General features: G+C 40.9%; 1 protein-coding gene across 1 annotated transcript in view; it reads right to left on the bottom strand.

The window, feature by feature from the left end:
• Positions 1 to 26,262, bottom strand: part of SHROOM2 (shroom family member 2) — a 52,589-nt gene extending 26,327 nt beyond the window's left edge. The window contains exons 1-4 of the mRNA XM_010023082.1: positions 26,162 to 26,262; positions 23,773 to 23,904; positions 16,135 to 18,784; positions 14,147 to 14,250 (exon numbers count right to left, since the gene is read on the bottom strand). Coding sequence (XP_010021384.1) covers positions 14,147 to 14,250; positions 16,135 to 18,784; positions 23,773 to 23,904; positions 26,162 to 26,262 — 2,987 coding nt within the window. The remainder of the gene's footprint in view (positions 1 to 14,146; positions 14,251 to 16,134; positions 18,785 to 23,772; positions 23,905 to 26,161) is intronic.
• Between the last annotated feature and the right edge of the window lie 1,671 nt (positions 26,263 to 27,933).

Genomic DNA, 27,933 nt, shown 5'->3' with positions numbered 1-27,933 from the left:
GGAACTCTGCTCTGTGGCTTGCATGTACCACGTAATGGCCATAGCCACCAAAACCACCACCACCACTTACCACTGTGGGAGTGGAAATGTGTAACAAGTTCTTCCTACCCAGATGGGCAAGTACATCTCTCCATTTCCTTCTGGCTCTGTTAGCATGGGACATACAAGGTCAAGACTGAAATGTAAGGGCCAAGTAATCACTAAGTCGGGGAAATCAACCAAGTCTCCTCCCCAGTCTGGACACTCCCAGGTCTCTCCAGCAGTAACTCAACAGGCTACTCTAACAAACCACAGACAGGTATCAGTAACCTAAGCTATTCATGCAAGTTAAACCATGGAGAGCTACATACACACATAGATACATGTTACTAGGAACCTGCCAGTGGAGTCAATGAGCAATTACAAAAATGAATCATTATGTATAGATAGATGCCTATCAGAAGGATAACATTTTTGGTTGCAATAAAAAACAACACTAAACCACTTCCTTCATTTGCCCCGTACTCAGGATCTGACTAAATCTGGACAGAGAGGCAGAATGATCTGATTGAATGTTGTATCTCAATAAATGGAAGTCACTTTGATGAACTCAATGTTTCTGATTCTTATCTGTCTGATTTACTGTTTCTTGAGAACGCTTCAAGACAAGACAAACAGTGCCACAAAACACTCCAACTTTAAAATCCCAGACTAGATAAGCTTTGTGGAAAGGTATTGGCCAACATTTGAAAAATGCATCATTGTTAAAGACCTGACCCCTGTGCAAAAGTTTCACCATAAAACATAAGTACAGATATGTAAGCAACAACATACCCTGCACTTACTTGCAGAAGAGAGCAAATGGAGTGGCTGGTTTTGATTTAGGTTAAATTCCTTCTCAAACACTACAATCTACTCTGGAAAAAGGCCTTCATACCTGAGTAAGACTCCTCCATGAAAGTCCTCACCCCTCAATAACAGCAAACCCCTCATAATCAACCCACAGTTTTGCGGTCCCTTTAAACTGATCTGAATGCAGATATATTGCCAGAAGAGGCGGTCTCCTTCTTAGCCCACTCTGATTTTGTCTTCCTGCTCTTTCCACTGTATTAGCAGTAGGAATTGTACAGCCCCAAAATCGGATCAAGGAACTGAACTAGCTCAAACCAGGCAATTTTGTGGCTTAAAGAAGTAGTCTGTCTTTGCTTATGCCAAAACTATATAGGCAGGGCCCTTGCTGATACAGTACATTTTCAGTTGTGAACTTTATGTGCTGAACCTATGTCTTCATTGTGTATCTGCCCGGCAGTTGGCACAGTGGGATCCAAAAGCACATCTGCAACAGTCTGCAAATAAACAGGAGTTTCTTCTACCCAGTATAGTTCTGCTAGAGACCACAACAGGATGCTACAGACGTGGAACGGGATGCACAGGGCAAGACGGTTCCAAATTTAGGAAAAAGTTTGAGTTCTAATACACATTTTAATCCATGCTGATACAGTCAATGTAATCTAACAGATTCAGCTCACCCAAAATTAGTCTCTACAAGCAAATCGTGCATTGGTTTCACTGTTCAGGTGATGAATTTAGTCTCCCAGACATGGGTGTCTTCTACCATTTTGGAAACTTTAAAGATTCAAAGGCATCAGTTCCCGTAAGTGGTGGCAGCTGGAAGCCAAGCGGGATACACTGGGACATCTCAGGTCTCACTGGGCACCTGAGTCTAGCCAACTAAATTGAGTCTAGCCAACTAAATTGAGTCCAAGATCTCTATGGATTATAACTTGAGTCAGTACTTCACTCACCTGATATAAGTAAGATGTCTTCACGCATCTGAATCCTCACCTGAGTCCCATTATGCCTTTTCTTTCAGAGGCTCCAGGACCCCAAATGTTCTGAAACCCTCAAACTGGTTTTACTATTGCAATGCCAAGGAGACACTGACACCAGAGCACCACAATTTGGACATCCAATACAAGGGCAATTTTATTACCAGTGGTCCATTTTTCTAATGAGCACTGTATCGCTACAGAATCAGCACAGCACACACTATCCAACACGTAGTGACACATGAAGCGTACTCCAAAGATGCCGAATGAAAACTTGGACTATGAAGCCACTTAGAAATCTTTAAAGACAAATGTGTAGAACAAAGGACCTTCAAAAAAAACCAGATCATTTAATCATCATGATGGCTGTACTGGAATGGTCACTCAAGGAAGAGGCACAGCACATAAATCATTATAAAGAAGCAAGGCTGTTCCCTGACTTGATCTGAAAAGAAAGATGATGGCAACTAGCATCCCAGAAGCCCTACCGAAGCAAATGGTCCTAAAACCAGAGCATGTGTTAAGATGAAAAGAATAATGAATGCTGAATGATGAGAGAATGCTCTCCCTCTCTCTCTCTCAAAAAAACAAAAACCCCAAAAGAAAAAGATGCATTATATACACTTCAGAATACAACCAAAGGTAAAAACCCAGTAAGGTATTTTGCAAAGTATACCCCATGGCACATCACTGTTACACTACAACCCATTTGTCATGTTGCGAGTCTTTGTTTTCCAATTCTGTCTCTGAATGACTGTTAATATTATCTGTGCCTTGATGGCAGCTATCTGTTTAATCAGTCACACTAAATACAGCTTAGTTGTTGGACCCAAAGCAGAATGTCACTTTAGCTTAACAACCCTTGCATTATCACCTGGCTTTATCACAGAATGAAATATGATAACAGACACTGCCTAGGAGTCCGCTGATGCCACCAGAATCTCTCCTGTCCTGTCTGCATGGCAACATACACAGCAATGGGGTTTAATGTCACAGTCTTCCTCTTTCCAAAAATGTTACCTCCCTCTCCATGAAAATCAGAAATAAATTCAACTGACCCACTCTAATTCTGCAGCAAAGACATGTTGATGGATGAAATGTAGGCCAGTCAGTCAAGGGTAACAAACAGCACAAGGCATAGGCCCACAGTAAAAATCAAATCCGATTAAAATTAAATTTCTTGTAACAGCATAGGGGCCTTTATGCAGAAGGGAAGAATCTTGTGGGAAAAGGCAGAGGGAGGGATGTTTTTCTTTCCTTAGTTCAGAAAATAAAAGCCCCTCCTCCATTTTGCTGCACATCAAAAATCAATGATAAAAGACAATTCTTCTGCCTGTATTCTTTCTTGATCTGCTGTGTGCCTGTCCTAGCACACAGGGGATTGCCTGCATGGAATTAAAATGACTTCTGCTCACTTAAGTCAACCAGTTAACGTGTTCAGTACTTACACACTGAATTCAATCATCAGAATATCCCAGCAGTATTAAAAGAGCCATCATATTACACAAATGGCAACCACTGCAGAGACAAAAGACAATACTTTCCAACACTGCTAACAAGGAAATCACAGTCGCATTTAAAAAAGCTCAAAGAAAAATGATTGTTTTGTCAATTTACTAAAAAAATCCCCTACATTCCAGTTACCACTCCTCTGATTCATTTTTTTTTTAACATCTAGACCTTTTTTTTTTCTTCTGTGCTGTTGCTATTACTACTGAAACCAGCTGCTTGCAGCTGAACAGAAATCTGTAACACAACAGAAGCTATAAAACAAAACACTTTGTGAATAATAGCTGGGTCACCTGGGTTTCTCCGGCAGGCACCAAAATGAACATGTAGCTCATCTCTAAAAGGAAAAGACAAAAAGCTCCTAAACCAGTTATTTAAATTAATTAGCATGCATGTGCACACATTTCAATAGCCATCTTTTCACTCAGAGCCACACTCACCGCTTGCTTCCAATAATCACATCCAATTCTCTTACACTCCCAGCTAGTATCTCCTGCTGCTGTGGAAAAGGTCTCCGTGCGAGCCTGCACTCCCAGGCTTGCCAGGAAAATAACAAGATGAAAAGCTCTCGCACCACCCCTAGCCCAGAGGAACCCCGAGCCTGGCACCCCGAGCCACAACAATGGCACTGCAGCCCTCGCTCCAGAAAACAAATATTTTTGAAAGGCACTGCCCGCTAATTCCAGCGTGCATGATGCCAACTGTGAAAACAAAAGCTGCTAAAAACAGCGCGTGTGTGCGAGCTTAGGCACACGCAGCATCTTAGCTGGAATTAACACACGTTTTCCCCCTATTCTCCCAGCCAGCCCATCAGTGAACAGAGCAGTCGATTATGGTAAGCAAAACAGAATCCTGTACCAAGCATTGCATCGTTCCTAATTTGCAACTGTAGCTTCTGCTGATAGGGACAGAAGACACAGCCTGTACTCAAAAGACCTGGAGAACAAAAGAAATACTGTATGAATTAATACTGCAAATTTCTGTTCAGAGCTGACAGAAAAAGGTAATTAAGGCACGTGCCTCTAGCTGTTTCTCTCATGCTTTAACACGAAAGACAAGACAATCTTACCGGGATTTACAGCTGTTTACCCATATTCACTGGATATATGAGCCTTGCATCCTTGCAAATGTGCCAGTCAGTTAGAAAGCCTCACAGAACTGAATCTGTCTCAACCTCTGCGTCTCATTTACTGTAGCACAGAGGATTTTCAAAGCCATGCCTCACAACAGCTGGCTTGTTTTTGCTTGCTTCCTATGATTGACAAGTTCATACAAGCTCCGTCAACTTTAACCTTGATAAGTGAAGGCTTGTCTGTATTGTACGTTACATCACCAGAAACTTCTGACCTCAGGGAAAAGATCTCAGAGACTTCAAAGCTTTTCCTTTCCCCCACCCTCAGCCCCTGGATTTGGTTATTAAAAAAAAAAAATTTAGAAGTCCTTTAATTTTTTAAGGGTTTTTCTTTTCATTTGTGAAAATCATGATCTGCATTTCAGAAATGATAGTTCTTCAAGTTTTAAACATTTAAAATGATTAAAAAAGATCAGTGTGTTACTAGGGTCCTTTCTGAACAATGTTCAAATAACCAAGTCTTTAATGTTAGAGGAGAGTCTACATCAACAGCCCTCCAGCTTGAATTTTTTTGCAGCGTTGTGTGCACAGACAATCTCTCTTGCGGGAGATTCTGCAGGGGAAGAACTAAATGCTTTCATGCTGCATGAGCAAATTGCCACCCCCATGCTCCATCTTTAGAAACCGAAGGCATCGTGGCCTTCACCAGAGCAAAGCTCAAGCTCCTTTCAGTTTTTCTACAAGAACACCTTAAGGGCTTAATAGATAAACTGTGGATGAGGCTCTAATTTGTATTAAAAGATCATTTTAAAGGATGACCGCTTTAAGAGCACAATGTTAAACTGCACACAAAATCATATACAGCAGTTAGGTATTACAGTACAGCACTGATACCCAGTTAATATCCCCCTCTAAAATTCTATCTTCCCTAAAATTTTTGTATCTACCAAAGCTGTCCATTCGATGTCAAGATACAGAGAGAATGACTTCAAGAAAACTCACCTGTTTACATACTGTAACACAATAAGTCTGGTTGGCCCATGCTGAGGAATGGATGTTATAGCTGTGATGTTACTTCTTATCACAAAACTCTACTCAAATTTACTGTCATAAACAGTCCCCTGTGTGACAGCAAATCATAATCCATGTTGCCCAAGGGCTTATAGCAGAAGGCGAACATTTCACAGGCTACCTTTTAGTACCAGAACACCATAAAGCCACTCCATACGTAAGAAAGATATAAACCTTTGCTGCACTGAGGAGACAAATCAGTCACCTATTTCCAAAGACGCTTTTCATCAAGTAACTTAGGAGAATGTAACATCTACAATACATCAGCATATGATGCTTTTATGAGTGTAACCACTGGCGACTAGATCTTACATTATCTCTAATCTCCCTACTCAACCGCTGTCATTAAAATAGCCACAAGAAGATAGCTGGATTTCAAGCGATGCAACAAAAACTTTAGTCTCTAGATAGTTTCCATTCTAAACCTCTTTCCAGGGAAAGCAGTAAAACCAAATCAGAACTAAAAAATTGATTAATGTTTACACAATTTATCTCTGTTTCTTTCCCCACAAACTTTTTTGTGTGCTGTTTCTTTTGCTTGCCCACAATTTCAGTACCTCCAGAATCACCTCTAGGACTTCTCCCAGCTTCTCATACTTTGTAACACATTTGGGAGCAGGGGAGGAAACTTTCCGCAAGAAGAAACAGAAGAAACTACCCTCCAACACTTCCTTTTATCAGACCACGGTATCCTCGCATATCCCTAGCTGTCACTGCATGCACAGTGGTGAACAGATGTGCCAGCAGAAATTAAGCAAAAATAACTTCATTCAGTTACTAAGAAGATGGAAGAAGAAAACAAGGGATATGTGAGGAGGAATTAGAAAGAGAGATTCAAAATTCACCTACCAAAGGTGAAGGGAGAAGCCACACTTTCAAGGGTGCGAGGAATGAGCAAATTGGACAGGGGAGAAACAGGGCTGCGTTACTGTAACGTTTACTGGTACTAAACCAAGCACAGGCTTTGGAGACAGTCTAGCACCTATTTAATGAGATCCATCAGCTGCTGGTGAGCCAGAGCGGAGCATCCCACCGACCTGCAGGACATGCACCTGACCTCTGCTGGGCTAAGCGCCGCTAGGAGGATGCGGAACGAGAAGGCAATGGGAAGTGTCTGCAAGGTTTAGCACTCTCGTTTAGCCACAACCAGTCCTAGATCCCAAAATAATGCATTTGGGATGCTCTTGGAAGAACCACACACCTCACCTCTCAGCTCAAGCACCCTGGAAGTTTTAGAGCAGACAGCAGGAGGAAGAAAAAGCCTGCAAGTGGGACAATTTATCATGCAACTCCTGCCTTGATCCTGAGGCATGAGAAGAATTTGGTTCAAAACGTGACTACTTGAAGAGCTACCCTGTGCCAGTGGCCATATGTATTTAGACTAATCTTTCCTGAAAGATCAGGAATCCACACTGTGATATTTAATTTTGAAAAGGCCATTTACAAACATGAGGGGAATATTTTTAAAAGGAACATGCCAGATGGTATAATGCTAAGAGATAACATGAGACAAAAGATACAACATATGAAACTCAGAGAAAATGCGTAACACCTACCAAAAACCCCAGACCATCCTTTTTCCTCCTCTTTCTCTGTCCCCTCCAAAGGCTGGATTAAACAGTAATTACCAGGACATCCACCAGGGAATGAAAGTTTTACCTAAATGAGGAAAACTCAGAACTATTCAAGCAAAACAATGTCTAAACACAACAAGGTTAAAAATAAAAAAAAAAGAAAAGAAAAGATGAGGTACAAATTTTTAAAGGTGTTAGAACAAAAAAAAAGGAAAAAAAAAAAAAAAAGAGCTGGTTTTTCAAACACAGGTATCTGCCAGACAGATTATAGAGCCAAAAGTACAGTAATAAAAATACGAAGAAAACAAGGCTACAGCAGAAAACTGACATGGACTCCCCTCTGTATCTCCATAAGCAAAGAACAGCCTATGTGGGAATTATTGTCAGATGCTGTCCACCATTTACTGGGTAGTCATGAGTTACTTGGACTATATGATAATCACCTGAAACTCCCACAGGAAGTTGCTGAAATAGTATGTGTGCTGCACAACCACACATTCCTCTGATACCTGGGCAACTGCTTGTGCAAAGTGAAACATGCAATGTTTGGGAAGGAAAGGCATGAGGGTGTTGAAAACAGAGAATGAGAGAAAGAGAGCAAAAGTAAACCAAAATACTCATTATGAATACAAAGAACTTTCGAACCATAAACTTAGCATTTAAATTAAGCCAAGAGGTAGAAATTATATGAAGAGATTCAGCAGCTGCATTAACTAGCCTGTTAAGATGACAAAGAATCATTTGGGCTTGTGCAAAAGAGGTTTGTCTCGGATGCACTACTATTCTCAGAAAGACACTGAGAATATACTCACTGCACACATGGACAACACAGATCTGGATTACAGAGACTTTTTGACTTTGAGAAGATTCTAAAATATAAAAATTAAAAAAAAAAAAATACCCTTACCAGAGGCTTTTAAAAATTTGACTGCTATGGGACAAAGTCCTCACAACACCCCATAACAGAACTGATTAGATCTAAATGATTTACAAAAGGGTGAAAAAGAAGGTGGCAGCAGTTGCTGCTATGAGGAAATTATACTGAGTAATAAAGACACAAGCCAAAGATTTCTTAACATTGAGCAAATGGGCATAAGACAACAGATGGAATTCAGATTTAATAAATGCAAAGTAATCCTCAGGACAGCTGTTTCTATACCTGAGCAACACATACAATGATGTATAACTGAAATTACTGCTATGCAGGAAGGAAAAGTTGGATTTCACACACCATTCTATGATCATACCATCTCTGTACTCCACAGCCATAAAGCAAATAAACAAAACCCCAGTCAAGACAAAGGAAACATTATGTACTTCATGAATTCATAGTGCACCCTAATGTTGTTGCAGTTCTCTAACAGAGCCAAAAGGAACACGTGAGAATGTGGAAAGCCATAGAAGGAAATAAGGATGGGCAAAGTCATACAACAGCTTTCACAGAGGAGATACCCTACCCACCACCTGCAAAAGAGGTGTTCCTCCTCACAACACATCAACACAAAAAGCTATGGATCTCAAAAGCTGGTGTGAGTCCAAAACCAGTTAAGACATTTTTCTGAAAGAAAAATTTTCAAGGGCTGTTAACCACAAATCCTTAGGACTGCAAGGATACCCTGCAGCACGGCTCCCTGTTTGGTCTGGTTTTATTTTCTCTGAGCATCTGCTACTGTTTAGAGAAGGAAACCTGCTTAGGTAGACCTTTAGCCTGTGTTTTTAAGCATCAACTTCCATCAACTTCCTATGTGCACCAGCAATTTAAAGTTACACTGTCCCTGTATGAAGCATGACATTTATTTAGCCGTCATTAGTCAGTAACATACACTAGCACACTGGAAAGATACAGTGATTCATGGCAATGAAACATGTACTAATTGCAAGTATTTACAGAAATCTAAGGAAGACAAAAGGTGGCAAGGGACTCCTAACACATGAACAGATGCTGCTTGGACTCTGTCTCCCTTGTTGCCTCTATCTGCATGGGAAGAGACACAGAAATGTTTTCCCAGTTTCAGACAAAACACAAACTTTGTAACGGCCCAAGACTGTACTGCATCATCCATTAGTCCATATGATACATACAAAGACTTCAATGGCAAGAAACAGTGGTCTGACGCCTGAAGAATCCTTATCTCATGATAAAGAAATGCTTATGCAAATAGAAAGTGCTTCATCAGTTCACATACTTGAAAATCTTTGTTAACAGCTAAAAGCCTGTAAAGATGCACGTTGGCTCTTCTGCACTTCCTCCAGATGACAGCAAACAGTTGCACACAACTCGCTGGAAAGGGAAAATTGCCTTTTTTTAATTTAAATTATTTTTCTTTTTTTACTTCTCACTTCATGTAAGAAGGCATTTGCACGTGCCATCTGAATTTATTATCGGTAGGAATTCAGATACCTGAAGCATTACTTCAACCAAACTGGTGTATTCCAGCTACATGAAAAGCATGTCTTCTTTTTCGTTTAACAGAATAATTGACCTTCCTGAAAAAAGCACACTTAAACCTTTGTAATAGTCCTTACTATATTTACATTGATTTCAAAAGAGAACACTTCACTCTATAAGCTCTTGAATAAAATGAACGTAGAAATGGTTAGTACACTGCATATCAGATAAAAACCTGTAATCATTCATATTTATAATTTATTTTCTACAAAATAGTACTTGTTAGGTTAGCAAACTGATAGGAAATATTTCTTATGTGAAAAATTACAAGACCTGTAGGTGAAGTGTAAAACAGAGAACTCAGACCTCTTTCGCACCATAAAATACTGAAGTTTGTTAATACATGCATGAAATGTTTGCCCAAGTAATTTTTCACTGATTTGTATGGAAGCAGTTGTACAAGATCATACTATTTCTTCCTCAAGAAGAAAAGGAAAGACGGTGAGAACATTTTGCTTATATAGGTCTGGTGATGTTTTGATACGTCCTACAATGAATGACTGAGACACACTCACCCTGCAATATTTGTTCAGGAAAATCTTCTCAATTTTACTCTAACAATGTATATACAGTAAACGAACAAAACCCGTATGAGACACAATGCCTGCAAGCACACTTCTGCTTAACTATTTAAGCAAATGGCCCTTTTGCTACATATAAAAAGTCCAAAACCCCACAAACCAACCAATCAGAAAATGCCTTCAAGTCTTGCTTTTCAATACTCAGTTAAGCAGATACTACCACTCTATATTGCTACTATAATACGTTTTTTGACAGGACAGTAAAACCCCCAAAATGTATAACTTACATTTACTGAAGTTATAACAAACCTGGGTAGTTCCTAAGAATATTTCCAAAGTAAAATTTATCTTGCAGTGTATAATTTACACCATTTATCACTGTAAGCATAAGATTACATGAGAAACTCATTTCTCCAGATGTGTAATGCGGTTTTCCCCTCTGCTAGTTAGCCCTTATAGATATATAGCCCCAAGCCCTATAATGGTCACAAACCAAAACAAGCTCAGAGAAATAACTACCAAAACATGTATATATGTTTTATATGTGTATACATATATACACAGACATCCATATATCCTTAAGACACATAATCACATACATAAATGGAGTATCACTCATTCAAAAATAGCAGTTTCCTTGAACTTGGGAACCTCTCTACAGACTCCTGTTTCTGGCTTGTCAGAGATTTTTTAGAACATCGAACTTGGGCATTTAGGTCAACTTAGGCATCAAGTAATGATTTTTACTTTGGTTTTGTATTGTAAAGGCTGTTCCTCTGTCCTCAAGAGCTCAGACAGGAGCAACTACTAAGGCATCGAAGATCTAAATGAAACATCTTACAGCATTTAGAGTCAAGTCATGCTGTGCTCCTATACTTGACATGCACATGCTCTTATACTTGATCCTTATTACATGTTGAAAGATTTTCTATGACTTGTGATGTTTCTTTTTCACTTTTTGAAGTTATGTAATTTTCATAGAAGCTGCAGAAGCAAATTAATAGAGGCACAAGTCAAATGTCCTTAGAAAGTAAATAAAAGCACTGGCTGTGAAAATCTCTAGTAGGTGGCAATCTTAAGAATTAGATCACAGAGCACTACTCTTCTGATGCAGACTGACATTTTCATGTGCTGTGTCATCCAGCAGGAAGCCACACTGACTATAGGTCGGAGCACACATTTCCATCTTTTACCTTCTGAAGGGCTATGTTGGTTTAGAAATTGTGGAGACTTCTATAGGGAAGTTAATTATATAACTGGCGTATGCTATGTGACAAATACAGAGAGACAGACACATTTAAAGGATAGACTTTCCATCTGTGAAAAGCTAAGCGTTAGTAACTAAATCTGAAATAGAAGGAGTAGCATCACTAAAATAAGAGAATCAATTCTTGTTTTACAGATGATTAGACTTGTGTAATGCTTTTAAGCAGACCTAAAGTTAAGAACATACTCAGAATCGCATCAAGCCTCAGTATCAAAATACCAGCTCATGTAGATGATTGCTTGCATGCCTGTAAGTTTGTAACAAGAGAGGTTCGGTTCTTGCATGAGAGATGATAATGGCTACTATGGACCACTACTTTCCCTTCCTATAAAAATAATACTCTGTGCTAATAAATATTACAGTTCAGAAGAACATGTTGTAGCTTTGCTAAAAAGGGAGATGAAACAACCTGAATTCACTGGAAGCACTCAGTAATCTCAGAGGGGAAAAATACAGCCCATAGATGAAAGGAGTCCACAAATTATCTTCATCAGCTTAAAAAATCCCCAACTTTTAGAAGTAATGTTAATTTAGGTTTTACAACAGTGTGCTAAAAAAGAGCAGCACCAAAAAAATACTGTAGCAAAATGAACCAGCAGCAAAAAGCCCAGGAGAAAAAAATTGCTCAGCCTGCACTTTTCCTTTTTAACAATTTTCTGTTACAATACTGCAACTCTTTTTCATTCTAGATTCAGGACACTAAAAAGACCTTATATGTCACCTGAAAATAATGAGGGAAGCTGTGATGGGAAACATTCAAAGCTTATTTAAAAGCCAAGTTATTAAATTCTTTTTAGTTTTTAGGCTTTTTCCACAGCAACTGGAGGGGAAGGAGGCCACAGGCACCCTGTACCATTGGACAGTCTCTAACCTAGAAAAGGCACCCACGGATGCCACAGCTGGTGCTCAGCTTGGGTCCCCACACATCTAACCCACATAAATGCTGCTGGGCGGCTCCTGTGACCAGCATGGCCACAGTGCCTTTGGCAGCACAAAGACCTTGGCAGCACAAAATAAGGGCCATCAGCAATATAATCCAAACCCAAGTTTTCAAAGAAAGTATTAAATATGACCACAAGGTTTGGTTAATATTAATGTTCAAGAACATACCACGGATTAGGGAGATCTGCTAGCCATTTGCAGTGCTAGCTTTTAAAAGTAGGAAAACTAAATGCCTGGGAGCTCAAAACCAGTAAAATCATTTCATGTCATGATGTGTTCAGTTCCTCTTGTGCACAAGAATTCCTTGTTAAAAAAAGAGCACATGGAAATACATATTCTTTCCCACAGGACAGACATGCATCATCATGCACGTTCACAACACAGGAATTAGATGCCCAAATGAGAGATTTTGTTTATTTAGTTTTTTTGAACACAGAAGACATACAAGCCCTCTGCATGACACACATGCTGAGGGAAAGTCTGCAAAAGTGACCATTTTACAAGACCTTTCGTAATGCAGTGAAATGGCCAAATACTCCATCTGAAATAGTATGTCAAAATAGGCTTTGGCTTAAAAAAAAAAAAAGAAGTTACTGCGGCCGGTGCCCAGTCATGTGATTTTCATGGATTCCCTGATTATAAAGCGAGAATTGCGCTGCACAAACACTGCTAAAATGCTGGCGTAGGAGTACCATTCACACGCTTTTGTGATTAGGATTCAGCACTGCTGGATGGAAATCATTTTACTTGTCCAGAGATGCTGCCTGCCTACAGAAGCTCGTCTGCTCCTGGCTGATTGTGCTGCCGCCTCCCCCTCTCCCTCCCCGTCAGCCCAATCTCCCCTCCGTGCACATGCGCGCACAGATTGACACCCTCATGTGCTATTCCTTTTGAAATCACTATGGTAAGTACAAAGGGCTACAAGGAATTAGAAAAACAGCAGATGACCTCTTCAGCAAGGCGATAAGCAATGCAAAATACAGGAAAAACCACAAATAAATACTAATTTTTGACAAGCTTTTACAGTCATGACTAGAATATGTGTTTGCTACAGTTCATCATTTCTCTCCCCTTGAGAGATTAATACCACTTACAGAGTTGAGGAAAGCCCATAGGAGTTATTTTTCCTATACATGTGTTTCTTCTGCTAGGAAACCCAGAGCCATCAAGCCTGGTGATAGCAGTGTGTGCATGATCTCAGCTCAGCTTCCACACACAACTTCAGCAGCCACAGTATCAGCAATCACTGAAATCAGTGCTTACATTACAACAGCTCCAGCAAACAGTGGGCCAGAGGAGGACACCCCCCTGCATGCAACACATTTAAGCACTTTAACTGCATTGTGTATACAGTCATACATTTTAAAAGGTCTGAAAATATTGTATAGTTTCATTAAAACATGAATTAACAAAGGAATCAGCAGAGCTGATCAGACGGGAAAATAACTTTGGTGGCTTCTGTTCATATACTGCATTTGGTAAAGGCACGAGTAGAGAAAAGTCCAGTTTACAGCACTACTGTGTTCCAGTAGCATCCTGTCTTTGCCAAGGATAATACTGGAAAACTCTTTCGGGAAACCTCAAGCATCCCCTCAACCCTGCCTCCCCTCCCTCCACCAAAAACCTGTAACTGATAATATGAAGAATACCTGAATCATTTCACGCACACAAATAAGAATCATCTGGCTCTGAACAAACTGTAATACACTCAACACTTGAGAATTTTTTCAAGAGAGTCCCTGTGAATTTCAGTCCTAACATTAATTCTATCATGCAGGTTGAAGTATGTGGGGAGAAGGGAGTGAAACAAGGGAAAACGGCATTGCAAAACCTCTGAAATCATCACAGAAAAACTTCCAGTCTGGGTCAGGAAAAGATCAGATCAGAGCTGTCATAAGGAATTTCTTAAAGCAAGAAATTAAGAAATACCTACCTTACAGTGCAGTTCCTTTCATCCAGATTGTTAACTTTAGAGAAAACACGCTCCCCATCCTCCTTTAAATCCTCTGCTTGCCTCCTTACTTCAACTGAGACTTCCTAAAAGTGGTTTACAGCAGAAGTAAGACACCAAGTCATCATGTTTCAGGCTCCCAAAAAATCTATGATTATGGAACCTCTTATTTGTGGGTTTGCTCTGTTTGAATATACATGAAGTCAACAGCACAGCATGTCTTAAGCTTGTTTGGTTTTAAGTGGTACAGTATGCTATGTGACCTCTTGCGCAGCACTACCAACCTGGCTGTGCTCAAGTTACTGTTCTGCTTTGTTGATCTACAGAAGAGCTTAACGTTTGTATCAGTGTTTGCAACTTCCACATAGCAAAACCAAAAAAACATGCGGCAAAGAAGTTAGAGGAGAGTTGCTCCTGTTTTAGAGGATGCAAGTACGCCCCAGCTTTTGAATCCCTGAGTGCATATTTCAGTTTCTCAGCAAAACACACAACATCGCTGTTCCAGAGTTTTATTATCTCACTATCTTCAACCAACCACACCCAAAGCACAGCTTTGCATTACAAACACTGAACCTACAGGAAACTTAATTGAGCATTAGCACTGGAATAATCTGAATCACGTATGCAAAAACATCTTTACTTACTCGAGTCTGTTGTAAGCATCTTCAATGCACTTATCACCATATTTTCCAGGTGCCTAAGCAGGTGTCTGCTTTTTGCCCCAGGAGGCCTATACTGAACTTGAAGGCACTGACTAATAAACCAGAAATGCATATATGGAATAGATGATATGATGATTTTTCTGCTGGGTAGGCAATTATTAAATAATTTTGTTAATTTAATTTTCAAAATAACTTCCAGGTGAATATTTCCAGTGCTTGGAACCTCTACCCTAATATCTGCATAGTTAAGTCTGCACGTAGAGTTCAAAAATAACTTTTGCCAAACTTAAAGACACACAAAAAATTTAAGAAAAAGAATCCACAGCTTTAGAGATCAATGTATTTGTTTCTTTTCGAGTTATTCTCATTCTAATCCCTCTCTACACACACACGCAGAGGTGCTATGTGGACGCATGTGGATGTATGCATGCATGCAATGTTATTAGCAAGAGACGAAAAGTAATATACGACTGCACTGCCTCAGTTCTTTTCTTGCATAAGGTGAAGTTCAACACAGGTTGAACATACTACGACTCCTTATACAATGAGGCAATCTTGGAGCAGCTTGAACAACATCTTTTGAATAGAGAACTTAAGAGACTTGGTTTCTCTGTTTACTTCCCCTGCCACCTGCCAACCATTCCCTGGCCCTGCTCAGTTAAAAATTAACTTAGTATTTACTTGCAAGTTGAACAGACATTTGGCATCTCTCTAAGGAATAAATTTATACATCTTAAATCAAGCAAACTGACATGAAATAAAACACTAAGCAGTTTCACTTGTTGCTGAAGTGTAGCTTTAACAGGCATATTTTTAATCTCTAAATTTTATTAGGCAGAAGTTTTGTCCTGTGTAGCTTTTGCATGAAGCCAGTTTATAAGAAAAGAGGAAATCCACAGAAAATTATTAGACCATTAACAAGATTGGACAAAAATAGGCATTATTTACCCTTGGAATACTTTTATTCATAGTTTCAGAGAACAGAAATTCTTAAAATGGGGAAGGCAGCCACACCAATGAAGAAAACGATGGGTGAAGATTGCTTTGATCCTCCTATACCTCTACTGTAAAAAGAGGGTATTACCAAATCAACATTTGGCTACAGCACACAAGAGATGACTTTATCCAGTTGTTCTTTGCTACACCTAATTCCTGTGCAATGCAAACTTCGATCAGCTTACTGACAAAAGGCAAACACCATACTACAGCGTGTTCCTAAACTGGAAATCTTCATAAAAATCCCCTTCCACCACTCTCCTGTCCCCTGACCCGGACAATTGAAAGGATAAAAGCAAAAGATACTTGTACCTGTTTGTAGAAATCAGTAGAAGGGGATGATCTAGACCTCTCATGGGTGTACTGTGGTTTCTCATGTTGTTCATGGCCTGCATCAAGGATATTATCAGCTGAATGGTACCTCCCTGAGTTCCGCGGCTCTATCGGCTTCCGCTGCTCCTTCCATGACGCCTGATACTCTGCAAAGGTTCCCAGGCGCTGCGGCTGCTCAGATTTCACAATCCTATCAGCAGCCTTACTGCTGCTACGATGGTGGACGTTATCTTTTGAAGCATGTGCAGTTTCTAGTCCAAGAGAGGCTGCCCGACCTCTTCTCTCATACCATGAGTCCTCTCCCTCCTGTCCACTGTGAACTTTCCTATCTGGCCTCTCAGGCTGTCCCTCAGCTAGACTATAGGGAGCTGGTTTCTGTGGTGGTCTCCTTAGTGCAGGCTTACTTGTTTCTTCAAAAAATTTCCACCTGTCTGCAAACGAGCCTAGGGCTTCTTCAGATGGATTTGGACAGCAATGAGCCCGACACTCATCCTCTGTCATCCCCACCTCATTCATCTTCTCTGGTTCAGAGTAAGACTTCATTTTTTGCTCTGTTGTGAACCTCTTCCTGGCTCCGATGCGAGAAACGTGATGAGTGCCACTCCCCGTGGGGTTCGGTTTAGCTTGTGTAGCCTCAAGGAATCCAGGCACATCTTCAGAAACCAAAGCCAATAACGAAGAATTATAACTACCAGTTTTCCGCTCGGGTGACCTAGGGAGATATTCAGCGGGGCTGGGCTCCAAGTCCCGCCGTTTGAAGGACGTTGCCCTCAGAACCCTGGCCTGGGCCTCCTTGAGGTGATCTTTGTAGGTGGTGGTGAAGTTAGTGTCTGGGGAGGCAGTGACATTTTCTGCTGAATCTGGCTTCCAGGTCTCGTTGCACTCCTCTGTTTCAGATGACCCTACTAACGTAGCAGTGCTTCGACTTTTCTGCAGCTTTGCTCTTCTCATTTGGATCTCATTTCTCAGGGTTGTTGCAAAACGATCACTTCTTCGTGCCTGTTTAGACAAGTGAGAGTCAAATGGGGCCTGTCGCTCTATTACCACTTCTGAGCTGTTGTTAGACTGCTTTTTCCCTTCCTGAGCTAAAGAGTGCAACATCGGGGTCTTCTGAGGAGAAATCTTGCTACTCTCATCTTTCCCCCACCTAAAATCTTTCTGAGCAGATCTGTTTTCAGTGGTAAGGATACAGCCCTTTACACATTCCTGTTGACCATACCTGGTTTCACTTTCCTCAGAGCTGCTCTCAAAGTTCTTCTTTTGTCCAGACTTTTCAGTGTGATTGGGTTTTCTAGCTTCTTCTGCTACAGCACACCTAGCATCCCCCTCTCTGTCCAATGGATGATGACTGCTGTTCTCACACCCTTTCAGTGAAGATACAACAGATTGTTGAGGTAGATAGTATTTTGGTTTTTGGACCATTGTGACAACTGTAAGATTTTCTTGAGATCCGAGAGATGGATCAGTCCCCACTCCAGGTTTCCAGCTGTCATCCTTGAGTTGTTGTTGCTTTGAGCTTCCCTGAGCAGGCTGTTTTACTGTTACACAGTAATAGCGACTCTGTCCAGTGTTGTCCATCTTCTGTTCAGCAGCACTGTTCAAAGAAGAGGAAGTGTTGAGGAGACTGGCTTGGCTTGGACTGTAGCCATGAAAATGATCTGTAGGTAACTCCTGAATGCTGCTATAGGACAGATAATGTTGCTGATCTTTAGGCGCAGATAAGACTCTTGCATTGTGAAAAAAAGTGCTTTCATCACTGTACTGGTGCTGGTGGTGGTAACTGTAAGAAGGCTGCGCAAACCGAACATCAGTGCTGGACAGGGACGACTGCAGTTTGTTCACAGTTCCTGCATTACTGTTGTACCTTTCACCAGTTGAAGAAAAAGCGTGTTCTGAACTGGGATCAGATTTATAATTTGAGCTGCTAACCCTCCTGTCACATGCCCTGGAGGGCCGCCGCTGCTGCTCCACAGTTTCCAAGTTCCAGTCACTCCTGGGCTGAGACCGATTCAGGGCTGTAAAGTGCTGCGTGCTGGCACCCTCTGAGTACACAGGGCCATGGGCTTTCTCATGGCCTTTTGTAGCAGCAAAGCTGTCGCTACGAAGTGGTGGAGGCGGGGGGGGAGGAGATGAAGACTTCTTCTTATCAGGAACATACCACACGGGTCCAAAACTGGATCTTCCAGAGCTGGTGAGCTTGGCATCGGAGTGTTCCTCTATTCTAGGACTTCTACTGTTTTCGTATTGGATGGGAGCTGGCAAATACCCAGGTTTGTCCTCTATTCCACTGCTGTCATTCAAGAACTGGCCTGACTTGTTTCCATGCTTAGAAGTCTCCCAGTGGCCTACTTTGTACAGCATGTTCTCTGTCGAAGAAGTGTCTGCATTGGATAGAGTGTGGTCAGGGGTGCTAGAACTTGTGGAGAAAGACCCGTAGGCTGAATCCCGCTTACTTTGGCTCCCTAGATGATCAATGCTACTATTAGACCTTGCGGATGAAAGTCTTCCATACTGGGCTACTTGTGGAGTGTGGTCCCAGCTGTCCATACTTCCCAAACTGCTGAACTGGTCAGAAGTGCGATGTAGACTTGACTGATCCCATGAGTTTGACAGGTCATGAGAAGAACAACTATGGTAGGAAACAAACAACAAGCCTCAGCGTAAATATGCCAGTCAAAGAATGCCACAATATTATTATAAATATACAGCCACCAGTTTTCCTAACATTGATTAAGATCTACCTGCGTAGCGGTTACTCAAGACAATCTATCAAAATTGGAAGTTTGAACACAAAGTCAGGGCTTTATACTCTGCCACTGATTCAGAGCTTGAAATTTTACTAACTTCCCTTTCTAAGTTTACGAGTAATACCCCTTTATCTCCTTGAAGGATCCCCTTTCCCTCTGCAAGTTGTTGATTTTTCTGATTTTGCTTTTAGGCAAACTTAGTTTGGGGTCATTAGCTCCCTCTTCCCCAGGACAAACACCAGCTTATTTTTCAGCTTATTTTCCAGGCACCCTGATTCTTCCAGTGATTAAAACTCACGTACCTCCCTTTTCACCTTTTGTAGTCTTACTATAAACCTATGCAGCCCATAAAGTTATTCCCTTGTCCTGCTTATCCAAATCTGCTCATTCATTTAATATTTTAATTTCTAGACAGTTTCTAAATGGAGGTTCACTAAAAACATTTGCCTCAAATACCGCCACTTACAGTTCTGAGCCTCTGCATACACCTTACCCATGTGGTTTCAAACCATTCTCAGGTTGACACCTTTACAACATCATCATTCAGTTCCACAACACTGTCAGGAAGATGATAGGAGGAGATGCCAGAGCAATGTAAGCTTTGCCTGGCCAAAACTAAATTTCTGACGTTCCTCCAAGAATCCTTCCTGCCAAAGTTCCAACCATTTCCCCTCGCTACCCTTTCTTCTACAGAAACATCATCCTTGATACTGTACTTTCTCTGGACTATTTGTCTAGGACTCTCTTTCAAAATCTTGCTGCTTCTGTTGTTTTCCTACCTAATCAGTTTTGTTCTGTTTTCTTTCTTTTCCATCTTTCACAGCACCCACCTCCTGTCAATCCAACACACTGATACTGGGACGACAGTCTTTCCAATTATTCTCATCACATCTCCCTGTTTGAACTTCACTGGCAGCTCCTCCTGTTTTTATATACCAGATTCAAATTCTTGCCCTTGCATGCAAAGCCCCTTGGTAGAAATCCCAGAATTATTCCACTTCCCTGTAGCTATAATTAAATGAAACATCTATCAAATCTTGTGCAATGAAGAAACCTGTGAAAGCTAGCAATGAAATTAGATTAGTCCACATAAAAAAACCGAGTGATATAGATCTTTTTTTCTGGCAAAAATATTGCAAAGGTCAACTCAACAGTTCTTTGGAATGCAGCATTAACATGAGAATTGCTTTTCTCCCCCCATCTATTACTGTAGCCTTTGTAACTTGTTTACAGAACATGGTCAGAAGCAATTTATGTGAAATAAGAGAAGGTATACTTGTGCTTATTATCTAAAAGCATTTTATTAGCAATATGCACTAGCACTGGCCTCCTCTTGTGGGTTTTTTGTTCTTTCATTCTTCTATTTTCAGTAATCTACAACATCTTGCTGAATACTTAAAAAGATCTTAATTGTCATCTTGGGCAGATACTGTGGTTCATGTAAACAGTGTCTTGGGTCATTAATAGGATCTCCTTTGTTAATGAAGAATGTAAGCCAGATATTGCTACGAATTTCTGTTATTTCTCCCCTTCCTCAGCACCAAGATATTTTGGCACTGATTAAAATAAAGATGATACTTGTGCAGGAAGTCTCATGTAGATATGCTGGTATCAAATGTGAAGCAGATATCATCAGCATAACAGGTCAAAGCTCTGTTAGAAAATGCCTAATGGAAACCCAGCAGATGCAGAAAAAGTTTTGAAGAGAGGATAATAAAGTTTCTCGTGGTGAGTGACTCCAAAGCCCTTAACTGCGGGGCAATTGTCCCATGAACCCTGACATGGAAAAGCGCACAAAAGCCATTTCTCTGGCAGAGCCTGGCATCCCTTGATAGCCTTTTCTCAGTGTTTTTTTTAGAGTGGATTCACAAAAGCACCTACACTGCTGGTCAATGTCTAGTAAGTAAAGTCCAGGGATAATCTACAAACACCACCCATGACTATTTCTGGCCAATAAGCAAACTTCCTCCGCCAAATCCTGGGGCATGAGCTGCTGCTACTGGGCCCTCGCAGAAATTACATCATGTCAGCAAATCAGACCACATGGGATTACAGACCAGATGTACCTGACCCTAACTGCCCCAAAACCTCAGTTTAAGCAGCTTCTCAAAGCACACCCACACCTATGAGGCCAGAATGAAGCTGAAGAGGTTGTTGGTTTCAACTGCACACCCAGGGACATGAAAAAATATCATAAGGTCCTCTATTATAGTATATCCTACTGGAAGAAAATGCAGGGTCGGAACTTTCAGGGACTTTGATTCTATGACTTAACACAGCTCACATCCACAACTCCCAGAAAAGTGCACTTAGCCTTAGTCTAGGGTGGGCTAGAAAAGTCTGCATCGATGTTGTTAAGGTACGACTTCTGTAAAAAAGACAGCACAAGACTCATAGAGGGAAATAAAAGCACCAAAAGCTTATGAGGTCTAATGCTCTAGCCTTGCGTGAGAGGCACTTATACCTGCCAGAACTATTCTCTCTCCTACCTACACTGATAGAGTCTCTTATGGTCTGTTTTCCTCTGGTTTCATGCACCTCCTCAAAGGCCCAAATTCAGCAGTTTGGCAAAAAACCCCAAAACATCCCTCCTACCCCCCCAACCCAATTTGTCCATAGCTTAATCTAGTATCAACCTAGGTAGCAAGGACAATTTTCAGAGGGTTGTTTTGTCCAGCCATGCCTGACCTCACAACACTCAAAATCCAGATAAATCCTTCCTTGGAAGAGCGCAAAACCATCTCTTCCCCCCCTCTGAACTCCTGTTTTACAAGTGATTTAGTTTTCACATTCACAGAGAGAATGCAGGCAGGCACATTCAGGGGATTTTAGGCTGTGAATACCAGTCTCAGATGCTTAGGTCAAGGAAGGACAAGAAATTCCAGAAATAGCTGGAGGATGGGATCCTTGGGCTAGAAATATTCCCTCCTCAGGCTATTTCTATTATCTTTTTGGATACTGCTGCTTTCAGCTACTGACTGCTGTGTCTCTAGTTCAGCTTAGTGCTTCACTTAAGAGTGCACTGTGCTTCCTGGTTTTGTGAGCTCTACTTTGAAAGCGGGGAATCTCTGAAGCTGCTCACATTTTCTTTTTGCAGCATCCCTCTCTGCAACTGGGATACCCAAATAGCTCAAATACCCAAGTCCTTGGCCTGGCACTCTGGGAATGCTGGGCCTCCAGCAGCCCCAGTATGAAGTCAGCTCTGCCACTGAAATTGCCTTGGGTAACAAACACCAGGACTGACAAATCTCCCAAATACATCACCATTCAAGTAGGCAGCACAGGTAGGCAAGGGGCTTAGCATGGCAGTGCCCCGGCAACCCCGATACTAGACTGTGCTAAAGCCACTAAAACTTTCAGCAGCATCTGAGAAAGAATTTGCCCTATTTATTAATACTGATGTCTACCAGCAGTTGCTGCTATTTCTCATATGTGAGGGAAGAGGATTGCTCTATTCCCCTTCCCATTTTCTTTTACTCCCACAATTTCCTGACCAAAGTTCATTTTCAAACTGGCCTTGAGCCAAATTAATTCTTTTTTAAATATCGTGATTAGCCCAGCTCCTATAAAATCACACTTTGAGATGTGTCTTGTAGTGTTTTACTTTCACCAGATACAAGGACAACTATCAGGAAGAGCAGGAAGCATATACTGATTCACAATTCAGTTAGAAGACTCAGTGGTCTGAAAGCAGAAATATCTGAGAGTTCCTCATAGCAATGCTACAAAGTTCTTATGAATTTCAGAATTTTGTTTCTAGGTACAAGGACTTTTACTGTCTTCAGTAAAATAACCTTCAAACCCTTTCTGTCTAAATGTTAATGCATTCATACTTTACTCAAGAGCAGATAGCAAGTTATTTTAAAAACAGTAGAGAGATTCCAAATGTAAAAAATATTGTAAAAATGAAAGTAAAATAAAATCTTAAAGTACTAATGTTCTTGTAACTATCATGATAAATTAACACCAAGAAGTAATGATGGAGAACATAAAGCAGTCAGTACAGGAAATGCAAGCCTGCTTTCCAAACTGGGACTGTGTACCAGACTTTCTTTAAGGTCAGCATAACTATGGGCCAAAGGGAGCCGAGAAGAAAAAAAAGCAACAAAAGAAAAAAAAAAACAAACTACAGAAAACCCTCATGAAAATGCTGAAGAATGTCACCTATGAGCAGGAAACAAACAAGAACCTGTCACCAGACACAAACAGGCATTACCTGAAAGTTTAACATTTCACAACTAAAACTGCATGGGTGCCAGCCCTTCTCCCCTAGTGTTGAATGAGACTTAACAAATACCAAGGTGCTTTAAACAGGGACTGAAAATCGTTGGTCGTATCACCTCTCTACCTGAGCAAGAGCACAGCTGTAGGGCAGATCAGATTACAGAAAGACAGTTCAGCTAATAAAACCAGTAACACCTTCAAGTCCAACAGTAAAACATTCTGCACCCTCCCTTTAGCAAAAGGCTTTTTAATAGTCTGCAGCACTTTTTCAGTTTCTTCTCCCCTTACTATCTCGCTTTCAGAATGTTAATTTTGATGGTTTCTTTTTGCTCACAAAGGCTTAAGATTTTACCAGTGGCCACTGAAAAGAAATGCAGAGCAAGAAACACAACCTTCTGACTGCCTTTGAAGCTAGAGTCTTACCTTTCAGTAACATGCACATATCACATACTGTTCTGAAATCCACTCATCCATATGTCAAACTTCCCATGGTCCCCCTTCAAGCATTGAAAGGACAGGCAACACTAAAGATGTACAATAGGACGACTCTGCATTTGTTGTTCTAAGAAAACCCTCAACGACATGATCTACATTCCTACTGTCTCGCCGTGGGAGCTTACTGCGCGTACCTTCAGCAGAGACTCACCTTGCATGGTAGCGCGAGTGCCAGGAAGCGCAGGCATTGGAGGAGGAAAGGTGTGACGTGGCTGTCTCGGGTTGACTTTCTGTAAATTTGGTTGCGTGCCAGGAGTGAGGCCTGCAGGCTAGGTCATTTCTCCTGCAAACAAGAGAGGTACAGGGTACTGGTTTAGTGCAAGCAGCTGGGTAAGGTGATACACAGCAAAAAATCTACCAGGGCAGTAGTCAAACGTTATACGGGTAGGACAGAGGAATAATGACTTTAAAAGACAGCAAATGAGGCGAATTTCTACATGCATGCCAGTTTTGAAAAGACACAAGAATTCCTACAAAATGCTCCAGATGCAGTGAAATAAATGCCAAATGGCAATACTCCCCAAGAGCTCTGCTTGGGAGTGGTGCGTTTTTTGTTTGTGTTTGGTTTTTTGTGGCTTTTTTTTTTTGTTTGGTTTGTTTTTTTTTTGTTTTGGTTTGTTTGTTTGTTTTTCTTTGGGTTTAATTTTACTTATTTTGGGGGTGAGGTGGTTTTTATGAGGGGCAGAGACAGGCAAACAAGTTTTGATGTAGCTGACATGTATCCAGAGCTTTAATAGTTAAAGCTAATACTGAAGACTTATGACTCTCTTGCAACATGACAACAGTACAGTAGCACCTTGGCAAGGTTTTACTGTAGAAGGTAGGTGATTATGGGAGGAGGGAGAAGAGTTAATGACAGGAAGGAATAAAGCCATGTACATTGTTTCAAACAAGTTAGCAAGAATGACATAACTAATAATTTTAACTCCAGCCAAGTTTTGCTTCAGCTCTTAAACTGTTTGGCACCACAGGTATGCAGGATTTGTATTTTTTTAAGAATACATCTCGAAGACAGTTCAGCAATTCATCTGCGTCCCCAAATATCTACTTGGATATCACCTCCAAATGTACATGCTCGTGTAACTGAAGAGATCCCTTTTAAGAAGTACAGTAAGTTGTTAGAGCTTTGGACCTTGCAAACCTTTCTGCAAAACTGCTCTACACTCCTCTGCCCCTTCCGTTTGTTCAGGAGTTAGTAACAACGGCCTGCACTTCCTTCCAAGGACTTCCTGTTTGTAATACCTCTCAGCACTCATGAAATAAGTGCATTGCCCCCACCTCCTTGTTACATAATCCTTCTACGTGGAATTATCAACTTCTGTTTCCATGAGCAGATGCTGAGCACAGGCCATATGTCTAGACCCTCTCAGTCACTAAGGAATGAGGCAGAAACTTCTACAAGGTAATCCATCCCTCCCTTCCCTTTGATTCATCCTGGAGAAAGGGTAATTTAAAATTTAGACAAGGTATGAAGCGAGACAAATCCCAGCCTTCCAAGTCAGTCTGAAACAAACACTTATAGGACCTTAGCTCTTGAGGCTTTTATTATGCACTTAGCTATGGCACTTATGTATTTATGAAGTTTATTACTGCAAGGTTACATAATTTAAGTTACAAAAGTAATCTGCTAAGATGAGAAAGTGTTCCCTACCTTCACCTGAACTCTAAAGGCAGTTCTACATTGTTTTACTGATTCCCCCATTTTATAAACTTAGGCTATCAGACAGCCACTGGATTTAGAAAACAAAGCTAAAGCTCATTATAAACCCAGTATGTTCAAAACAGGTCAAATTTGAGTACATGGCTTTTTGCAGTACATTCAGGAAGATCTGATGAATTCAATGATGAATTGCCTTTCCAAACTCTGCATGCAGGACTAAAAAAGGAGAGTAATAATTCTACAGGGAAACTGTAATTTCACTAAGAACTGTAGCATCATTACTGTCACTAAAAAAAGAAGTAATTGTTTCCATAAACAAAAGTCTCCTCTTCTCAGCATGACAAAAGAGGAAACAGTTAAGCAGAGCATCACTATTGTTCTTTCTTGGTAGGAATTGAAATTCAGAGTGAGTGGAGAACCCCAAATACCCTCAGTGAACAAGTGCAAAAGATTCTGCTCAGCCATGCGATGCTGGGCTCCAGACGGTCCTTACATACTCCAAGGGCTCTAAGCCTGTGTTCAGATATGGGAAAAAACCCCACTCCACTGTTCAGCTATGCAGAACATGGAAGGGTTTGTTCCCCTCACAGCTCACCTCTGAAGGTACTGATACCAGCTTGGCAAACCACAAATACAATAGACCTCCTAGCCATCAATTCAGCAAAAAGGTTTATCTACTATGAGACAATTACTTTTCTATGATGCACTACTAAGGAAGCACAAGACTAGAAACTAGCACGACACAAACAGTGTTTGGAGAACAAGGAAAGGTTGGGAAGAGGGCTTCTGTGACGGTTTGCTATGGGCTTGGCAAATGGCAGGAGGAATCCCATCAGCGGGAAGGAACAGAAGGGATGCATTTAGTAAATCAGTACTGTACCTCATGGAACTTCTCAAGATCTTCATAAGATAGTTCCTCGCTATGTGAACATCGTTTTCAGATGGCATTTTCTGTGCTACAATATCCACCACCACCTTCATCTTCCTGAACAGCCAAGCAAGGGGAGGAACAGACTGGACTGAGCTGCGACATGAGGCAAGTCAAGCGGACTGTTTCCTTTTTTTTTTTTTTTTGTATTCATGAACACAAATATATTTTGAGACTTTTTTGGGTTTGATTTATTTTTTTAGAGGTAATAGTCTGAACAGCCTAAACACACTGGTGGGATACTTAGAAGGTAGAATCATGTAGATACCTGCTTTTGCTGAAGTAGACAAAATGACTAAAAATTAATTTACTGTGCATAGTCAACAATGCTTTCTGCTGGATTCTCACCAGCAGAATTTAAACTACGAAATTTAATTACACTTACTATGTCCTGCACTTCAGGAAACATTTTTTTTCTAATAAGTGGAGTACAGCATGAATATTGATTCCAAACCTCCGCACAAATGCATAGAAGGACTGGAGAGAAAAGATTGAAATACTCAAAACAGGAATATTCTGAAGGCAACTAAAGATGCTGGAAGCTGAGCATTTATATTCTAATGTAATAGCCCTGTGTTAATTCTGAGTGACAGAATGAGATCATCTGAACCTACAACCCAGAAAACCTCTCACATTAATAAAAGCATTTCCCTGAGAGTGTCTTTCTACCAGTGCTTTTACAAAAGCTGCTGGGAGGAAAATGCTGGCAAGCTTTGAAAATATGATACAAAGGGAAAAAAAACCCCTATTTCTATTGACTATAAGCAATCTGTTAGATAGTGGTCCCAATGACACGTGTGTGCAAATTCTTCAGCTACAAAGCAACCTTTCCAATACAGTTTTTCAGAATAAACCTGTCCTTTTCTATTTACTGCTTGGAAGTCATTAAGAACACTATGAATTTCACAGGCTAGGGGGTTTAGACATACTCGTTTAGATTGCTGCAGCAATACTGAGGAGGTTGACTGGATGGCGGGGCGGGGGGAAGGGAGTAGAGAAAAAATGTACTTCCTTAACCAAGAGAGAAAAACAATTAAACTGGACAAGCAGGTTTATCTGTAAACAACTAAAGTCAGAAAAGTATCTTAAAAATGAAAAGCAGACAGGAAACTGGATAGTTTCAAGCTACCGAATCTTTATTTTCATTTTGCTGAACCAAATGAACTATCTCAGCATACAATAATAGCAATGAATACGGGCCATTTCCTCTGTTTTCAGACACATTCTGAATTCCTTTGGTAAAGGTTCAGGTAAAAGGCCAGCAGACACAGCAGAAGCATGTATTCCCCCTCCCCAACAGAATTTGCTTTATTCTTATCTACCAAAGAGCTCCCTTGTGGTAACCCTCTTGCAGCTGGAGCCTCCCTCACAGCAAAAGGACAGGCAGTTCCAGGGACCTGTGTCCATGTGGGAAGCCATTTCTAGGGTTTACTTGTCTGCTGAGGTTTGGCTGCAGCACTCAGCTGACTGCTGGCTCCCATAGACGTGTAAGGCCGCACATCTTCCTTCACTGCGAGTAGCAGCAGCTACACACGGCACAGGTTTGTGCGGTATTTCTGAAGCGGAAACCTCGCTTTTCATACCTCTTGCTCGTCTTGTTGCTGGCCCCTTCTCTTTAGCCCGGAGGAGTGGTTTTAACATACCTACATCTCAAGAACAAGGTACTGAACAGTTCCTGTGGGGATTTTCCAGGTAGAACTCTGGAAATGTGCAAATGAACAAGA

This window comes from Nestor notabilis, unplaced genomic scaffold, assembly GCF_000696875.1.
Source record: "Nestor notabilis isolate BGI_N333 unplaced genomic scaffold, ASM69687v1 scaffold2761, whole genome shotgun sequence".
In the NCBI taxonomy this organism is placed as follows: Eukaryota; Metazoa; Chordata; class Aves; order Psittaciformes; family Psittacidae; genus Nestor; species Nestor notabilis.
Note: the sequence above shows the minus strand (reverse complement) of the source record. Positions and strands in the feature narration are given on the sequence as shown.